Raw genomic sequence first — 21,124 nt, forward strand, 5'->3', positions numbered from 1 at the left:
ACACTTGTGTGTGCTGCACGTTGCATCACATGCACTCCTACAGGACACCATTCAAATGCCTGCCCGCGCATGTCCAGCGCCATGCCAACAACACCGCTATGCAGGCATTCGAAGGTGTGTGCCCACTTGGGCACAGGCCAATGGTCCGGACAGGGCGGACACAGGTGTCCAGCCCATGGCTGGCTGGGACCGCGCAGCGAATGAGGACAGGCAACAGGCTAATGCATCCGCAAGACTGATACACATCACACCTGGCATGCATGTGCCAAGACCCCGAGCATCCTAGAGCTCCTACATGTCCCCATACCTGCGGGCCCGTCCTCCTGGTACATGCCACATTGTGTACTGTGGCCCTGGTGGCGACAACACTCCAGTACAGAGACACACTTACGGCACTTCCTGCACTGGGCTGTATCCGGACCACGCCCTGCCCCCCCTGCCGAACCAACACACGCAGCCGGTGCATGTCAGGGGGAGGGGCGGGGCTACATGTCCAGGGTCACTGCCAATGCTGAGGTGACATGGCAACGAGCGCAGAAGACAGCACACTGTGATGTTGCAGGGCCCGTGCACATCAAGCTGACGCAATGAACACACAAACACACTTGCTCAGATGTTGTGAATGGCTACGGGCATGTGAGCACGGCCACATTTATTAGCAGGCATAGTTACCGAGTGACACCTGTGTTGGATGTGTGTGCACACCAGCCGGCAAGGGCTGCCTGGTGCAGTCAGAAATCGACAACAGTGTACATCGTAAAGGACACAACCATACAACCATAAAGGCCCCATGATTTGTGCTGCAGAGTTAGTGGCCCGGATGCACAACGTCCTGCACGGGCCTGCTGCCACGGGCCACTGACTTGCGGTGCACTGGGCAGGGTCACGGGTGCAGTGCAGGACCACGGGATGACAAGGAGCCTTGTTGCGGAGTGTCTCTAGGGACAGTGGAAGGTGTACCCCCAGGGCAGGATGCAGAGGGCAGGCGCATGCTGATACAGTCACTATTGTGGAGATGAATGGAACAGACACATGTCGGACACCAAGTCCGGTCCAGCCAGAAGAAGATGCAGAAAACCACCAGGCCATGGGCTCTGATGCCACCAAGGTCCAACCAGATGGTGCCCATGACTCATTGCGCACTGAGTTAGTAGCACCAGTGCAGTTAGGGGATGCCGCCTGTGATGAGGCGTGTCCAATGGTGTGGATTCCTCCACATCTTACCCAAAACACAGTTCCACATGTGTGACCTAATGGACCGCAGTGTAGGCCTGAGGCAGCGGTCGGCACGGGCCATTCACCGAGTGTCGCCGGCATGGGTTGGATGGCCCCACCGGCCTGCGTAGTTCAGGTTCAGTGGCACTACGTGACGCGGACTTGCGATGAACAGGGTTGATGGCACCAGGTCAGTTGGTGATAGTGTTCGGTCACCTCCGTGACAGTGACCTGGGTTTCGTCCGGACTGAGCCGCATCTTCCTCTTACTCCTCTCCGTGCGACCACAGGTGTGGTCTCTGCCATTCGTGATTTGCGACTAGGTGCTGGATGTGGGACCTACTGGTCTGCAGGGTAGTCCTGGTCCCTCATCCACGTGCTGGCGTTGAACAGGGTTAGTGGCACCACGTGTGGCTGGCTGGCGTTGAACAGGGTTAGTGGCACCCCGTGTGGCCAGCTGGCATTGAACAGGGTTAGTGGCACCACGTGTCGCAAGATGCCCGTATAGAACTATGCCTCACTGATCCGGGGGGGGGGGGACTGCTGCTGTGGCCGCTGCCCAGGCTTTGGGGTCACTGTCATTCAGGACTCATGACACAGTTTCACATATGGGACCTACTGACCCGAAGAGGACGCCGGTGTAGTATGTGATTGTGGAAGGAGTAATGTGGGGCAGCGTCGGGGGGCCAGCGATGGTCTGCGGAGGCTGCAAAAGTCACGGAACTGGTGCTTGGAGCTTGCACCGGCACGTGGTGGACCCTCCTTGACAAACGCCGGGGTCGGCAGGTGATCAGAGTGGCCTGGCTGCACAGGGGCGTGCCTGGCAGTTTCGGGGTCCAGCAGACCAGGGTACGGCAGGCACACAGGATTGCAGGCAACTTCACTTACGAGGACGGCGTCGGCCTCGTGCTGTGGTGAGAGGCGCTGCCCTAGCAGAGACGTTGGGCTTTCTGGAAGTGGACCGCGCCCAGGGCTATGTGCTTTTTATTCACACCCCTACGCTGGCCTGGCGTACGCCGGGCAATCCCACTCTGCTCACGCTTACGGGGGGGCCGTAACAGGCAATACGTGCGCTTACTCCCCCACTGGCCAGAGGGACATGGTTGCGTCCACTGTCCACCACACTGCATACACCAGTGGTGTGTGTCGCCATGGATAGGGGTGTGTTCTGCATACTGCAGTCTGTCCAGCACATCTCCGCCACTCTTGGCATTGTGTGCTTTCCCAGTCATGGTTCTCCTGCCTCCTTCACACATGCCTGTTTGAAATCTCTCCCCACATTCGGCTAGTGTGTGGCTGAGGTGCCATGCCGTTGATGGCTCATGTGCAGGGCTTGCCCAGGTTACCATTGTGAGTTGTTCTGTCATGTCTGGTGGGTGGGCATGTTGTTTGACATGTTGGTTTAGATTTTGTGACGTGTGCATTGCCAGAGTTGTGAGTTGCATGGTTGTGGAGTTGAGGTGAGGTGAGTGGGGTGTTCGTTTTGAAATTGCCAGTGGTCTGTGCATTTCCCTTGGTGCTATCCTGGGGACGCTGGTTGCTGAGGGACTGTCGGAGGTTGGAGGAATCGTGCACAGTGGCTGGGTATTTGGAGGCGAGATTGGTGGAGGTTCCACAGTGTTTGATTGTTGTCTGCACATTGCTGTGAGACGTGTGCTTTCTGTTGCGGTGATTGTGTGCTGTGTCGGCAGGGGGCACAGGTATGACGTGTGCTGTGGATTGCCCCCAACACGTGCGTGCATCCAGCTATGGTGTATGGTCCTTGCTTGGTGTCCAGCGGATCCTGCGCATAGTGTTGGACATATAGGGACTGGGGTGACAGGCTGATGGTGTTGTCCAGGTCAGGTGTGAGGGACTTGGATGTGGTTGGCTGTGTGACTCCTCCGACTGTGGCGGGTGTTGGTTGGGGGGTAACAGGGGCCAATAGGTGCAGCACAGCCAGCAGCTTTGTGAGGGGTGGGATGTTGGTTGTCTGCTGTGTTTGTGCCGTCAGCCTGTTGGGCGTTGTTGGTCAGGATGCCTAGGATGGTTGTCCTTTTGGGCCTGTAGTGGGCAATGACATTGTCAGGTGTTGGGTCTGTGAGGCTGGTGCGTTTCCTGGGGGTCCGCTGTCTTTGTCTGCACTGCCTCTGTGGTGGTCCGGGGGTGGGGGGTGTTCCGGGTGGGGTTTGGGGTCCTGGAGTGGTGGCGGTTGGTGTTATGGCCCTCTTGGGTGTCCGGGCCACATGACCAGTGGCTCCATGGCATCTGCTGCCCTTCCGATGTGGCTGTGGGCTGTGCTCCCTTTTGTGGTGCAGGCTGTGGTCCGACTTAGCACCAGGTCAGAGCAGGTGTTATTTTCCTGCTGCTAACGCGCCTTATCGCCGGTTTTGTGTTCTTATCGCAGTTCAGTCTGGTCGTTGTGAATGTTGTGGAGTTGTGTTGTCGCTGCTTTTGGCATGGGAACACCTACTCTGCATCTCATTAGCGATAGTTGCGGGGGTCTTCTGTGGCGATGTTTTTTGCGGCTGCTATCGCGGGTAAACTGGTGCTGTGGGCTGTTACACCAGCTTGTGAATGGGGCGATAAATTTATCGCAACTTTGGCTGCGATAAAGTGCCGTTAACTCGGCGATAGTTCCTTGTGAATATGCCTCAGGGATTTTTTTGACGTAACATAACTCTAATTAAAGTGAGTGACAATCAAAAAAAATACCATGGGGTATTAGAAGAAAATGCAACAAAAGTGTGTGGAGAGTTTTAAATGTGATGGGGGAAAAGGGCTGCCTTATCTGAACAAAAAATTGTGGTTTCTGTCTTGCTGAACTGCAGTGGTGAGGCAAAGGACCATGGTCCGGGATGGAGTGTGTTTTATAGTGTGATTTGCAAATTTCCACATGGCCAATGGATATCAGCTGTGTTGTTTTTGTATCCATCCAATGGCCACTATTCTGGTCCTTTGCTGTGAGCGTACCACAATGGCCTACCTCCGTCGAGGAACCGCCGCAAGGGGACCATCAGTACAACTGTGTCTTTGTAATCAGCTTGGTGGGATGACACTGCCCCAACGGAGTACTCTGCCCCAACACTGCAGTCCACCATGGCCCAGTCGGGGACCACTTGGTTGCCGGCGGTCGGCGGTTTTGGCTGCATGCATCATATTTACTGCGGGCGGAAGACCGTTGGCTCAGCTGTCTTCTTGGGACCACCGCCATGGTGGTACGGCAGTGAGACCGACAAACTCAAACTCAGGCCCATACTTCTTATTTGGGGACTTTGGGGAAATTCACCCACAGTTGACCTTTGGCTCATGTAAAATTCCCCTAAAATAAAGAATCCACCAGGGAAAACAAATGTCACAGCTGGTCGTTTGGCATGGGCTGCAAGGCGATCCTCTGATGGAGATATGGAAAATAAATACTTAACCACCCAAATCAAGTAAAATGAGCCACATAAAATCAGAAAAACAAAATGTAAATGAAAAATAACCTAACATCACCAAGTATTTTCTGGAGATGCAACTAAAACCTGGGCACCCAAATGATTCGCCTGCAAGTGGATTCGGTCAGATTTAAGTGGGTGGCGTGCCTGGACAAAATGCGTACCTTTGCATCAAGAACACAATTTGGAGCATGAAATTCAAGCTGGAAAAATACCAGGGCTGTATCGCAACAGACCTCCAGTGGGTGAGATTCAAGATGCACATGCCAATGGTGAATGCTGGAATTTTTAGGACTAAAGCTATAAGCAGGGTCAGGTGACCAAGGGAGGCTGGCTTGCGAACACTCATTGTTTGATCAGATGTAGTTGGAAACTTCCAAATTCAGGTATAATTACTTTTTTGGAGTTCTGAAGTGATCCTACAAGACAAAGTTGAAGGCTGTACACGAGAAGGGCTCCACACGATCTGCTGAGTCTTGCAAAGGACTTCAGTCAACGTTTTTGTGAGAACTCAGATGCTCATATCAAGCCGAGGTAGTGCGGCTATCCAATGGTTGGATGGATGCTCTTTCTTCTCCTTGACCGTCTGGACCTGCACACATGGAACTATTGTCCTGTGAATCAGGTGAATGTCTCCCAAAAAGATGTTCTTTGAGCAGAATGTTCTTAAAGCAGATTGTCGTGCTGGTGTCTTTTGGTCTGACCACAGGGAGTTCACCCTTCTTTCAATCACTCCCATTTTTACTCTAAGTAAATGAGCTCTAGCATTAGGAATATCACAGCCCAATGTAACCAGATGGCACTGCAATGCCATACTTGTGGCAGATTGTAAACTTTACAACTGCTTATTAACACGAACAATAACAACAAAAATGCAACATGGTGTAATTGAAGATAAAGAAAAGTGATGGGTTGATCTGTCTCTTGTCTCCTGGAGGTCCAATTTAAAGTATTCAGCACATTCTGGAAGGCCCCCCATAATATTCTGAGGTGCGGAGGACTCTTCAGAGGCGGAAGTGGCTTGGATGTTAATTATCATGTGTGACTACATGATGGGATTTAGCTGGTTTCAGGTGTGGTGGTTTTTTTGTGGTCTGGAGGTGTTCGGTAGGAAGATAATTATAAGTGTTATAAGTTCTATTGGCATTATGGTTGAAAATTGATATTCAGATGTTTGATCACCGAGGACCTTTAGTGATATGGTGCTTGCTAACACTCTATAATACAAATGGCTTCGCCAGTGCCTCCACAACTGCATGTAGTGGTTTATTGAGCACACTAACATCAAAATGCAGAACTTATTTTTATTTAGGACTCTTGTTTTACCTTTTTCTAGTCACCTATGAGTAACAATGCAGCCTGCTTACGTGCCACTGTGTTCAAAATAAGACTTTTCTCATAAAGTTAGGGTAAAAAAATGCTTTTGGAGTCAGAGACGTCTCTACAATGTTGAAGACCCTGGGTATGGTCATCAAAACTAATAATATGAATCAAGTAGCTCTTTACAAGCTCGTATTCCATGGATGTTGATATCTTCAAACCCAGAATGGCTTTAGGCTTTCACTGATGTGTCCAACATTGGGTTCTTAAAATGGGTGGGCCCGATTCACAGAACTAAATTGACACAAAATCCTAAACTTACTACCATTTTGGTATTAACAGAATGCACTTACTCATTTTGGTATTCGCAGAAGGCACTTACTCATTTCGGTATTCACAGAAGGTACTTACTCATTTCGGTATTCACAGAAGGCACTTACTAATTTTGGTATTCACAGAGGGCACTTACTCCTTGATGAGTAAGTGCCTTCTGTGAATACCAAAATTAGTAAGTGCCTTCTGTGAATACCAAAATGGTAGTAAGTTTAGGATTTTGTCTTAAGTTAGTTCTGTGAATCGGGCCCGGAGTACTTTACATGAAATGTTTTCTGCAAATACTTAGCAGGGTCATGTTTATTAATTATTGTTTAATTCACTACATCCTCTTCCTCCATTCTTGCCTCAATGGATGTTATTCTGAGTCTGGCAAATGAGGATCATCCACCAAAAACTGGAAGACATGCCTTCCTACCTATGTAGATTGTATGCTCTCAGATGTCCCGTCCTCCCTATTATGAGTGATTACACTCTAAACAGGAAGGACGAGACCTTCGCCTATTTTAGGTGGATGTCCCACATCTGCCAAACTCTAAATAACCCCCTCTGACTTCTTTTCTCCAGACCTAACTTCTTTAGTCGCTTATTCAGGTGGTCAATTGAATGTCAGGGTTTCAAAGTCTCTATTTGTTGATTTATTCAAATACATACAATCAAGTGTGTATTCAGTTCAGAGGCTAACTTGGAGAGACTTTTAGCTGTTCCACAGGTTTATATCTCAAATTGTTCACTCATTTCCAGTTTTCGATTTTGTTTCATAACTTTATATCTTGCTCTTTTTTCAGCTTACTACCTTGATGAAGTCAATCTCCGTGGATATTTTGCCTACTCCTTTACCGACAAAATGGATCCCCGATATGGCTTGTACAGCTATGTGGCAAATCAATATGAACCCAAGCCTTCACTAAGGCACTACAGAAAAATCATCGACAGAAATGGATTTCCAGGTCTGGCAGAGCCTGGAAAAGTCTGCCCTGCGGAGACAACCACGTGTACTGATTGCCGCTTTTTCCAGACAAGGAAATCCTTGGTGGCTTTTATAGCTTTTATATTTGTGGTCTTTATTGTAACTATTTTCTTGATTATTTATTACTCCAAGAAAGGCAAAAGAAGATATAAAGAGACCCTAGTCCCCCCTTGTCCTCCATCCCACAATATTAAGTATAATGTTGCTAAGAGAGTACTGAAATAATTATTTTTCACACACTTTGTATGATTCCTACTGCACTGGGGAGATTTGCACTGGCTACTACTGTGAACATCTTGCTGCAAAATGTAAATTGTATTCAGGGACTGGTGAGACTTGTACTTGTTTTTGTGCTGTGAAATTGTGCTTTCCATTTTAAGTTTGTTTTGTTGTCAGAACTGGTCATAGAATATTTAGTAAAAATATCCTGATTTAAAATAATAATGCAATGTAAGCTCAGCTGGGCTTGCTGCTAAAAACAAAAGGAATGAGTGGGAAGGATGATTGTCTCTCAGGGATGGTTTCTGGCCAAAGAAGGGGTTTGTACATTCCACTGGCCACCATGTGCCTAGAATGGCAAAATAACCAAACTGTGACACATACGATTGCACCAGGGGAAATCAGTGGGTGAGGAAATGGCTTGACAAAATATCACACCATAGTTAGCCTAAAAAGACATCATGATATAAATGGGAATTATGCGGGAAGGCCAAGCAGAGAACCAAAAAGTGAGGCAAAATGACAAAAACCTTGAATTTTTTATGATATAATGATAATCGGTCAAGCATGGTTGTATTGTTCGTCCTGATATCACACAATTTCGATATGCATTGCCGCTTCATTAGAAATGGCACTGGACAGCAGCTTAAGTCATATATAGGGAATTGAATCCAATATATTCTGCAGGAGGGCATATTAGTATTAGCAGGCAATACAATGTCCTCTTAATCGCATTACTGCAAGAACATTTAGCGGGCTCTTCCCGGTAAACACTTGAACATACTGAAAAAAGTGCTAGCTAAATTTTCAATGAATGGTGACCATTCTTCTTAAAGTGCATCATTTTCTTGCACCCTCTTTTACAATCTACTAAGATGCCCACAACCACTTATTCCCCCACTTCCAGTTTTGTTCGTCTCCTCTGAGACTGGCCTTTACCCGGTATTTCTTTTTGAGTGCCAGGTTAGGGGTCGCATTTTAGCTTCAGAAATGCCCTTGCCAAGAACTTGAACTCCTGACTCTCTGTGCCTGCACCATACATGTGCAGAACTGCTTTATTGGTTGTACACATCAGTCTAGAACATGCCTAAACTGTTGTGTCTTAATGCAAACGACTGCAAGGGCATATCTTATTATGTCATAATTCTCAATTAAATCTAATTCTCTGTTTTTCCAGTTTGGTCACTTGTAAACATAATATCTGCTGTGGACTGAGGTAGGGAAACAGGCCTGTGCCCGGTTTGCTGTGGTGAAATGTTGTAACTGTTTCCTTAGTTCATCCCTGATAATGGTTCGGTGGCCTAAAGGGAGACGGCAGAGCAATAAAACGAATAAGCAGCCCATTGAAGTGCGCTCCACCCTGCCTGCTGCATGTGTGGGAGTGAAAGAATTGAGGATCAGGATATGTTCCTCAAAATTCACAGGGGATCTCGGGCATTAGAGAAAACCGATCTGACCCCTGACAGCTCAGCATCATCCAGGACCCATTTATTAGAAAATGTAAATCCAAAATAATGTATAAAAGTGATCTTGGGAATGGTGGAGCAATTCATATTAAAGTAACATTCTGCAAGTGATGTTGCATGCGAGGGCAGCATTTCAATCTTAATTGAGTTATCTGTTTTAGTTTTGGTGTTTATGAGAAGTGCAGTATTGTGTGCCCGTGCCAGCTTGCATGTGCCAGGAGGGCTCTCACTTGGAGCAGGAGGATCAGTCGCTCGTTCTTTCGTCAGTCAAAGCTTGTAGTGTTCCTTGCATAATGTAGGTGCCAATCACACCATGTGCTAACTGCGCACTCAAGATCTCAGGGGTCTGGGCCGCCTGTTTGGGTGTGATGCCACAATATCAGCTTTTAAACATCAACTTCCAACAACACTAACTGCAAGATATCAACTAGCTCAACATCAAAAAGGTAAATAGAAGAGTTGGAATATTACATCTACATTCCCCTAATTATAATTCATTATAAAGATATTGTGCAAGTTGAAACCTTGCAGCCTGTATTTTTGTAAGTCGACATTTTTGTATTGGCTGTTTTTATAAAAGTGCACTGCAGCCCTTGTGAGCACTCTCTTGCTTCACATTGTGTGCTTTCTGTTTTGTCCTATCCTATGTACTGTCTAATGATGTGCAGAGCATTCGCACTTAAAGCATAAGCAGGCACATGCATCAAAGAAAAAACCGGTCGCAAACGGGCAGATTCTCAGAATCTGCCCCTTTGCGACCAGGATTTTTGCATTTGGGATGCATCATCCCAAATGCAAAAATGGCAATTTAAGGAATCTCTCAATTGCGATTACTTAAATTGCAATTGCATTTAAGGAATCCCAAATTGAGATTCCTTAAATGCAATGCATTAAAGTAAAAAAAAATAGCGATTTCGCTAATAGGGGGAGCAAATTACCATGAAGTTGAACTTCATGGTAATTTGCAAAAACTTTGAAAAAGGCACTTTTGTGCATTTTTCAAAGTTTCATGTTGCGCACACACATGCCCTTGGGGCATGTGTGTGTGCAACATATGTGCACAGATCAATTTCAGGGGTGCAATAGGGTGTCATTTTGACACCCTTGCACCCTTGAAATTGCATGAGCTATTTGCGAGAACCTACTGGTACTCGCAAATTGCTCATGCAATCTCCAATTCATTCCTATGGGCCTGGAGGCCCATAGGAATGAATGGGACGGCATTCCTTAATTGTGACTCGCAATTTGCGAGTCGCAATTAAAGAATGTGTAGGAATCGCTATTTTTATAGCGATTCCTACATGCATAGGCTTTTGCAATTCCTTAATTGCGATTCCTTAATAATCGCAATTAAGGAATCGCAAAAGCCTACGTTGATGCATGTGCCAGTAAATGTTTCTGTCTTCGGTAACTGTCATGGTACTACAAAGGATATGACCTTCTTTTGTTTCTGAGATTTGTGTTGTATCTTGTTGGTTGCTGAGATGCTTTTGGCATTGAGGAGCTGCAGTAGGGTGAAGCATGGCTCTCTGGAAGCATTCTGCTTGGTAATGCACAAGGTTTTTGTTGCTGTCACTATGACTCAAACCTAAATTGGCCGCCTAGATATTGTGAGGTTACAAACTCCCACAAGATGTTGCAGAATTACTATAAGAGTTTGGGTCCTAGATTTACTGACGATTTGCACAGGGTGTGCGTCTCTTTTATGAAAGAAACCCAGCACAATGTGTTAGTAATGGATTTAATATCCGATGCAAATCAGAATTTGCTTTAGATAGTACCCCAAAGTAACACAAAGTTGCAGTATGCACTTATTGGCGTGCTTTGCATCAAGGGGGTATTCCATAGGTGGCATATGAGCAACCACCCATGAGCGTTGATGCAAATCCCTATCTACAAGCATTGGTAGATTGGGATTGAATGAATGAATGAATTGAAAGAATGAATTTGGGATTTATACATCGCTGGTTACTCCAAAGAGTGAAGCATCATCAAGGACAGAAAAGTCCGAAACAGGATTCCGGCCAAAATATTTCACCTCCTCGAGGAAATCATAACAAGGAGAAATGTTTTTATTTCAACTCATTTTTACAACTTTGTACATGTGCTTCCTTGTAAAGCACACATACAAAGTGGGAAGAGCCTTACAGCATAGTTTAGGTACTGGAAGGATACCTTTGCAGCACAAAACCTATGCCTCAGGGAACACACACACCCTTGCACACCCTTGCACTATGGCACAAGGGTGGGGGTGTGTATGTTACGTCAAAGAGAAGTAAATCTGCGCCTGGTTTTCCTGAAACCCCACAGCATGCACAGTATGGATGGGTGCTTGGGATTCTAGAGTAGTTAAGACAGGAGTGCAGTGGCTGTCTCTGACTCCCGCTCTCTGAGTGTTTTAGGAGCAGCCAATTTCTACATGTCTTACAGCTATAAGTGTTTGCTGGCCAGTTTCACCTGTTCCCCTTAGAGCTTTTTCCAATGATTACACCAAAGGCACCCTCTTGACGTATCTTCCTTTCGTGGAACCCTGTCTAGATTCAGCCTCGTGGTGGGACTGCTTGATTTTGTCATCCATATTTGTAAAGGTAAACATCCTGACTGAACCCTATCAACTTCTTTGCTTCAAAGAGCTCAATCCATGGACAGAGATCCTGTTTGGTGCCTATAGTTACCACATAGGAGGTGGAGGCAGAGGAAAAGGAAGAGGAGGAGAATGAGCCATGGGCCTCATTACAGGACAGCCTGGTAAGGGGTTCTGTAAGGAAGGTCTCAATGAGAAAATGATCTGACTTCTTAGACAGGCAGCAATGTGGCTGTTTTAAGGTGTACACACACCTTATTCGGAAAGGACTGGGAAGAGGAAGAGTGTAACTTCCATCATTATGAGTGGCCTGGTAAATGGGCTGGATTTCCCCCATCACAGGTAGTTACCGACACAAGGGTTACCGTAACTTCGAAGGTGGCGAAAATACGCCCATTTCAAGTTGGACTTAGTTGTTTCACTAAGAACTGAGGAATTACTAGGGGAATCTGTAATTCCAGGTACAATTGCACCGTGTATGCCTTATTTTGGGCCAGACTATCACCTGGAGATTGGGCTTCTTTTAGGTCCCGAGATCTCTGGGTGGAAGTTAAGAGACCTGCGGTGTTTCTTCAGACCTCATGATTCTGATCGAGCCGGTCACTGCTTTTTCCTGCCCCATTGTGAGAAGGGGCCCCTCTTAATGAGGGAATATGTGTAAATAATATTACCAATCAGATAATTATCTCAAAGATTGGGCAACTGCTCAGGTTGTTGTGATGCAAATAACGTTGGGGCATATTATCAAGGACGGCGTTAAAAATTATCGCCGGTTTAGCGGCAGAAAACGGACGCTAAAGCGGCAATAATGGGCTTGATAATATGCCCTTGAGAATTCCAATAGAAGTCCATGTTCTGGTGTGAACATGGGCTTCTCTGGGAATTCTCCAGGGCATATTATCAAGCCCATTATCGCCGCTTTAGCGTCAGTTTTCTGCCGCTAAACCGGCGATAATTTTAACGCCGTCCTTGATAATATGCCCCTTTGTATATAACTGTTCCCAACCACATGGGACACTTTCCCAACCATTTCCGTTTAACAGTGAATCATCTGCATTTCTGACTAGGTCTTAAGACCCAGCTCTGGAGCCAAGCCAGCCCAGTTGCATAGTAACTATTGTAGTTTCAAACTCCAGAACATGTGATGCACGTTCAGGTATACAAATGTAAATACCAGAGCGGTGCAGTGCAGAAATACATAGAATCAGTTTTGAATAGGACTTAGAAGACATTTAAGTGAATTTGACTGCACGGCAATGGAGAAGAGAGAGCGATCAAACAGTGCCCAAAGAGACACCTAAAAGAGCAAATCACATTTGGCTCACCTGTGGTTACCTAGCTGAGCAGCAAGGCAAGCCTCCAGGGAAATGTACGTGAGGTGTGGTGGTGAACAAATGAAAACAAACATTAGCACATTAAAAAAAAGAAGTTAAAGGTTCTTGTAAATATGAATAGACTTGATAGCAAGATAAAATGTTCTAGGTGCATAGATATTAAAGTTCAAATTCAGATTTATTCGATTATAAGAGACTGCAATCATAAAAGCAACTCATACACATTATAATCATAATAAAAACATTAAAATTAGATAACGAGTTTTCAAGTTAATTCATAAAAGAATTTTGGCAATAGCTATGATCATTATATCGCACCTAATAACATCGATTATAAATTCATAACAATTTCATTAATTCTAAATACATTATACTTAAAAAAAATTCCTTATAATATTATGCTCTTCCTATAACTGACCACTTTTTAAAAAAATATCGCAATTTTCCATATCATATTAGCATTGCCCATAGTTTGTAATGCGATATAAGCTGGGCGACATTTTCTTATCCCCATAGTTCTCAACATTGGCAGAATCCAGACTTTCCTAATAAGAGAATAAAATCCACAAAAGAAAATAACATGGATAGTGGATTGACTTGAGCAATTATCACAGGGACATGGTATCATAGTTCGACACCAGTTATTCATATCGGGAAAAATAATAAGTCTGTGGACCATTCCAAGCCTGAATCTTGTTAATAGGAATCTATCATATCCTTCAGGAACTATCACTAAATATGGCTGAATTTTAAAAACATTTAAAATCATTTGATTTTCCATAACCGTGGGCTTTAGTATTTCAGTCGCTAACTGTGACATTTCCAGCATCGCCAGACCACCTTTTTTTAGATCCTTCCTACGTACCGCTTGCATAGAATCAGGATCATTAAAATACTCCAGATGTCCCAGATTCTGCAGGAATTTTCGTACATTACTGACCCAGGGTATCGTTAAGGCTTTATCCATTTTTAAAATATCCTTTAAAATGTACCTATTTAGCCTGGTTTCTTCTTTTGTCCATACTCGGTGCCATAAAGGAACCTATTTCTGTTTAACAGTGAATCATCTGCATTTCTGACTAGGTCTTAAGACCCAGCTCTGGAGCCAAGCCAGCCCAGTTGCATAGTAACTCTTGTAGTTTCAAACACCAGAACATGTAATGCACGTTCAGGTATACAGATGTAAGTACCAGAGCGGTGCAGTGCAGAAATACATAGAATCGATTTTGAAAAGGTTGAATAGGACTTAAAAGACATTTAAGTGAATTTGACTGCAAGGCAATCGAGGAGAGAGAGCGATCAAACAGTGCCCAAAGAGACACCTAAAAGAGCAAATCACATTTGGCTCAGCTGTGGTTACCTAGCTGAGCAGCAAGGCAAGCCTCCAGGGAAATGTACGTGAGGTGTGGTGGGGAACAAATGAAAACAAACATTAGCACATTAAAAAAAAAAGAAGTTAAAGGTTCTAGTAAATATGAATAGACTTGATAGCAAGAAAAAATGTCCTAGTTGCATAGATATTAAAGTTAAAATAACATCCCCATAAGAAAGCAAATGTTTAGTGTCAGTCAGTGGTTAAACGGCAATATCATCAAACAAAAGGAAAGTCTTACTGGTGCCCGGGGGACAAAGTGAGGCCGGCCTACAGGTGAATGTGATCAGATTAACTTTGGGCCTTGGGATGCACAAGGATTTTAAATTGATTTAGGAAGATTTTAGAAACGTCAGAAGTGCGGGCTGAACCCAGACTCTCTATCTGGTTAGGCAGAATCCAAGCTAGATGCTGGAAATTCACACTTGAGGATGAAAATGTGCTGAGTGGAACACTCCTTCTATCTGAGGAAGGTGTGTGTTTCTTAGAGGGGAGTGCAAGGGTCATCATGGTCCTTGCATACTCCCAAAAGTGGATGTTCTTCCACACAAAAGATGCTACATTTCCATAAACAGTAAAAAGGCAGGTAAAGACAATTTTACTAAGCAAGTAACCCAGTCCACTTTAGGATAGGTGGAAAGGGATTGCTATAAGCTAGACAACAGGTCCCAAAACTCTTCCAGTACTTCTTTGCCTGGGCATTCATGCAATGAGCAGCAGGTTTAATCTGTTCCAGAACTTTCAGCAGCAGGCATTGCCAGGCTGTAGAAGAAGGCGAAAAACATGCTGCAACAGGGTCGGCTTTAGCGCTGGTGGCGCCGGGTGCGATAGTCTCTATTGGTGTCCCACAATGACCACCTTCTCCACGATTACCTCACTACCACCATCCAAGGGTGGCCCTCATCTCTCCATAGACCCACTCTCACATGTATTTATTGTCTTTTATAGCGCTACTCCCACCAATGTAGAATGTCAGAGTACTTTATATCACACACATTATAGAGAGAGTGAATCATACAAGTATGCAAATCAATTTATAGGATATGTTACATAAGACAATGAGGACTACAAGGTGTAGGAGTCACGTCATTCATAATGATAGGCAGTATATTTTAAGAGTGCTTTTAAGAGTGTGGAGAAGCACAAAGTCAGAATTTCAAACCTAACACAGTGGTTCGGCTTGTTTTTACTAATAAGAATTTATTTCTACCCAAACAAACCTTTCTTAGCAACCTAGGATAACAAAAGTCACTGGAGAAAACATAAGGTTCTAGTTCCTCGCTCTACCCTCATGGTGGTGGAGTGAGCTTTCCTCATGTGCTCTGCAATCTTTCCAGGTTCCTCCGGAACTACTTCCTCTCCTTTGCATATTCCATCCTTCTCGGTAGTTGACATAGACTCGAAGGGACAAGGGCTCTCTTAGGGACAAGGGCTCTCTTAGGTGCCCCATCCTGAAAAAGGACAACTATATCTGGGCACAGAGATTTTTATTTATTTTAATTTTAAATAAAGCCAAATGGGATGTTACTTTGAAATATTAATTCAATGTCTGTGGTATTTGATTGGTGTTGTTTCTGTCTTACTCCTACAATCTCTCACTGCCAAATTTCATTCAAAATAGTTTAATCAAATAATAGTCATTTCATTTGGTATAATTTGAACTTTAACACCAGTGTTACTGAATTTTTTGATAACAAGTGGTAGATATTACATGATCTTATCAGAAATATAAAATTCTCTATGATTTTGTTTGTGCAATACAACTTCTTGTGGGAATGTGTGGTGGTAAAAGAAGAAACCACAGTGGGGTCACAAAGAAGTCAATGCGGGGTCTAAGGAAGAATTTTAGCAGAATGAACTGACAAACGTGTTCCTTAACCTGAATGACAATCTAGATAGTTTTTTTGTTTTTTTTGCTTCTACCTGATATTTGTAAATACGTTTTACAAGAATGTTTCTTCACGTAGGCCTTGACCATTAAATGCGGTCATGAGACAGAATTTTTTATAAACACTGTATTAGACATTGTGAATGTGTTATGTTGCTAATCGCTTCGAAAATACGTTTTTGATGCCTATGAAAAGCAGAGTTTGACTTTTCTTAATATTGTAATTTGCACAAGACAAGATGATAAAAATTCAAATTAATTATTTGATATTTAATATTTTTATTTATTTAGAGCAACTAAAGACGAATTCATGAGAAAAAATTACAAAATATGTGATTTGTTAAATAAAATAAAAAATGTAAATATAGCATACAATAAAGTATGACGACAGCTATGACTATGCTTAAGTGTTTTGTATTCAGGGTGGTGGAAGGTCCGGCAAAGGACGCTTCAATGAGAGACTCATACACAGGTAAATGGTCTGGGGTGTAGCTTCATAGCGGATTTGTGGGATGTCCCACTGCCCTAATAAATGCTGAAGGTTGGCTTTCTGAAGGTCCTTTTCAAGTTTCTGGACTCACTATAAATCTGTACCTCATAAATGATACAAAAATAGCTTCTTCAGCTATGTTTTTTCCATTACAGTGCATTGAGACCCTCGCGGGTGAGTAGTCGCGCTTTGTAAGATTACTGATTGATACTGATAAATTATGCTTCAGGGCGAAGCCAGGTGTAATGATACTAATGCATGTTTGTGAGGTGGGAAAACCATCCTGGTGCAGCTGATGTGATGTGTGCCCTGTGGCTCTCTTCTGCTTCCCAGTCTAAACCTTTTGAGCCTTCAACAAGGGTGAAACTGTGTGACTCTGAAGGGCGATCCCACTAATATTAATGGTAATTAAAAAGAAATAAAGTGAGGACAGGTTTCAAAGCTGGTCACAATACTGGTCTACGGAAGGCATTTCACTTGTTTGGAATAGAAATATGGTTGGAAGGATTTTTGACCTCCTACAAATACGAGCGATTTATGAGGGTTGGTGTTTTATCTGTGAAGGACAAATCTCTATAGGGGAATCATTGATGCAGGGAGAGTTATCAGTACAGGCCACTGTGCACCATTAATATTACCAGCCTAATGGTCCAGTTGAAATATAGGGGCAGATTTACAAACCCCTTGCGACACTTTGCGCCACCATTGCACCACTTTTGTGGCTCAGCGGCGGCGTAAACAATGCAGCCAATTTACAACATGAGGCATCTAGGGCGATGCGTCACGTTGTAAAGCCCTGCGTCACATTATACCTGCATCAGGTATAATGTATGCAGGGTGGGCATTCCCACGCAGGAAAGCCCCATAGAAGTGACGCATTGAAATCTACATGATTTCACTGCACCACTTCTAGGATGCCACTGCGTCAAAATCTTACACCTTCTTGAAGCAAGCGTAAGGAGTGATGCAGTACAATTAGTATAGGCCTCCCCATGCATTGCTGGAGTTGCATCGTGCTTGAGACATGACTCCAGCAATGCGTGACTTTGGGCCAACAGATGCATCCAAATTTCTGACGCATCTGTCAATCCTTGCACCATGGTGCGCCGTATTGTAAATATGGCGCATCCATGGTGGCGCAAAGGTATCGCAGGCTGACGCAGGGAAACTGACAAATCTCTACAGATGCATCACTTTCATGTAAATCTGCCCCATAGTCTTTTATGCCTGTTACATTTCCTATTTATCCGTTCCATCATCACAAAATGCATATGTTGTATAGCGCAGGACCCGTTCTGGCCCTATGGTCATGTTCTAAGCAAACTGAGGCACTTCACGAATGTTGTTTTTCAGAGTAATGCTCACCTGCTCACTGACGTTTATAAAACCCCACTCAAACTTCCGTTTCCTCGAAAACGCTCATGACCCATACTCCCCCCTCCCTCTACCCCAAGCACTCCCATCACTCGCCTTGCCATCTCCTTTTCTGTTGGGTACACTTGAATGCTTTCTGCTAAATGTCAGGCTTACACTCTCTGAATTCTACTAACTAAGTTACACCCCTGTAAATGGTGAAGCATCTCCTAGGAGTAACAATTTTTCAAAAAGATAATGACACACCTTTGGTAAAATGTTAAATAGTTACTTCTTTCTACAACTTAGACCCTGTGTAATGGAATGATTTCACCTGGGTCATTTCCAACGTGAGTATAGTTTGTACCGCCTGCAGATGATTGTATGGAACGATAGTGTGCTTTTCAGACAATAGCTGTCAGGATGAGAGACCTAGACACTGCCTTCCTCTACAGTGGTGCCAGCTTCTTCACAATGCCCCTTAGTGAGCATCAACCTGGCTGAGAGTGGAAGAGGGGCATTCAGAATTGATACTCCTAACATAATTAATTATTCATCTCAAACTGTCAACAAGGGTGTGCATTCTGCTGCTGTTGTTGTGTGATGTCAATGTCTGTTTAATACCAAGTGAACTGAGACCACCAATTCATTACAAATAGGTGTTCAAACAAAATCTTTGCTAGTAGTAACTTTTAGATCACAATGTGATCTGAGCCAAATGAAAACTTGTGGGGGCATATTCATTAAACGTTGATGCAATGCAGAGTAGCAAGCAAAGTTGTTGTGGTGCGTTGCATGAAAGGAAAAGAGCTGAAGAGCGCCGTATATGGCGCTCTTCACCTCCCTCTACTCTGGCACAGTTGAGGTTGCCTAGTGCTAATGCAGGCACCCGTGCACCATGGTGCAAGGGTGCCTGCGTTACGGGCAGCACTGTTTTTGTGCAGGAGGTAACTTCCTGCACAAAAACAATCCTTAGAGGCATATTCATCTTATTATGAGTCCTGCAGAAGGCAGCACTCATGGAAAGAGGAAATAATGAGGAGAAAGAAAGATATTTCTCCTCTTTATTCCTCTGTCGGGTAGGCACACCATTTTGGTGCGCATCAAGGTTTACAAGTCTTTGTAAATCTGGGTTTGAGTCAAAATACAAGAATGGATGCATGCCCATCCTCCAACCATGTAACACCTACCTGATGCAAAGTAACGCATAGCAGCACTATGCGCTGGTGTTTCATTGTGTTTATTAAATCATGGAAGCCACCCAAAGTAGCTTTGCATGGCTTATTAAATACCAAAAATGATTTTGCGTCAGGCTACACCAAAATCAGGAGGAAACGTTTCCATGGTCATCAGAGGAAACAGATGTTCCTTGCCTAGCAAACATGAAGTTAACATCTTCATCATGAGTTTGTAACTTGACACGCTTCAGTGTACATTAAATTGTGCAATTTAACTTGCACAATAGGTCACAGCCCAACAGGTTGACTGGACTGGAGTCCCAGACCACAAACTGATGGTCTTCTTCAATGGGACCTATTTGAACTGGAACTTTCTCTGACGCAGGTTTTGCAATCTGTTTATTCTCAAAACCTACAACTTGGACCTCTGATCCTGAGAAGGGGTAGGTTAGGGACTTCTGCTGTTCTAAAAGTGGAACAGCTAGCACCAGTGTCAATCAAAAAGGACTCTTGGTGGCCATTTATCTCACCTTTCATGAATAGACCACACTGGTCTACCTCCATGGCTGCACCAAATATGCAATCTCCCCCCCCTCTCAGTCATTGTGATTGATTAGACCCATAGACTTTGGTGATATTGAAGACCTGGAACTGTTGGAGACTGGCTTGATTTGCAAAGAAGTTTGAATTTGCTCTTAGAACCTGGTTCGCATTGAACCTTGGATTCCACATATTCTCCGGGGCCATCAGGGTTTGGGGAACTTGCATCATCTGGACTTGCGACATGTTAGGATTAAGAGGTCTCTGCATCACTATATTTTGCATCTGCATAGGATTAACATTTTGCATTTGACCCTCGACAGACATTCTATTTGGATTAACTCGGCACTCTCTCTTCCAGTGCCACAATTTATTATAATAATGGCATAAATTAGACCGTTTTAGTGTTGCAATGCTTATTCCAGTACCTGGATCAATAGGAACACGACCTCTACCACATGGAATAATATTTTCACCCTGCATCATCTGTCCTTTGCCTTCAAATCAAACTCCCTCAATTCCACCACCAACATCATTTCCTACGTAGGGGCCATTATGCAATCCCTTCTGTGCAAGTTTACTCGGCACCAGAATAAACTTCCCTTTGAGCCTCTTCCGCTTCATATCATGTTCATCATCACAATACTTAGGATAGAAAGTACCTCATCCGAAGGTTTACTTTACAAACAAATCACATTCTGTCGGATGTGCTAGCTAATCTCTGGATGCAATTAAAAGGAAAGCACCGGTCTCAGTGTCCCCTGGAGGAGTTGCTTTCTTTGTCCCCTCCGTATCCTCCTTTTGTTTTGTTTTCTGTTCCTTCCTAGTACACCTACTCCTTATCTTGTCCAAACTGCTCTGTTTTAGTATGCTCACAAACAATACTCTAATATGTACTTTCAAACCGGACATCATCATAGTAGTGATCCTTTCCTCATCGATGTGAACCTGGAAATTCCTTTTCAACGTAGGACTCTTGGATATGTCAATGTTGTGCTCATTTGCCAATTGTGCCAATCTCTTGTATGCTTTTACAGCACGTCCTGTGATTTCCATGCTCAAATACTGAAGCTTGTTTTCCTGATAGATATCTAAGTGGGCCACCTCTAAATTTTCCTTGGTAAATTAATCCAATTCTACAATTAATCTGGGGACATCTAAAGGTTCTAAAGTCATTTTAGCTAAAGAACTGTCACCCCTTTCCTATGTTTCTCCACTTCCTGAGGATACACCCCACTTCGGGGCAGTGGTCCTAGAACAAAGAACTCAGTAGCACCCTGAGCAAATGGTTTCATAAAATCTAAAGTCGGTTCAGAAGGCACAACTCCTGTAAATGTGTTAGGATTCCATAGAACTACTTGTGAATTCTGAGACTTGTGAACAGTCAATGTAATGGAAATTCTGGCAGCTGCTCCTGAAATTACGCGCTTGCAGTGGGAGCCTG

General features: G+C 44.2%; 1 protein-coding gene across 1 annotated transcript in view; it reads left to right on the forward strand.

Annotated features, from left to right (window-relative positions):
- Positions 1-16,516, forward strand: part of KL (klotho) — a 380,550-nt gene extending 364,034 nt beyond the window's left edge. The window contains exon 5 of the mRNA XM_085621688.1: positions 7,075-16,516. Within this exon, the coding sequence (XP_085477814.1) occupies positions 7,075-7,481 (407 nt within the window). The 3' untranslated portion in view covers positions 7,482-16,516. The remainder of the gene's footprint in view (positions 1-7,074) is intronic.
- Positions 16,517-21,124: the final 4,608 nt, after the last annotated feature.

The sequence above is a fragment of the Triturus cristatus genome, chromosome 8 (assembly GCF_964204655.1).
Source record: "Triturus cristatus chromosome 8, aTriCri1.1, whole genome shotgun sequence".
NCBI classification, from domain to species: Eukaryota; Metazoa; Chordata; class Amphibia; order Caudata; family Salamandridae; genus Triturus; species Triturus cristatus.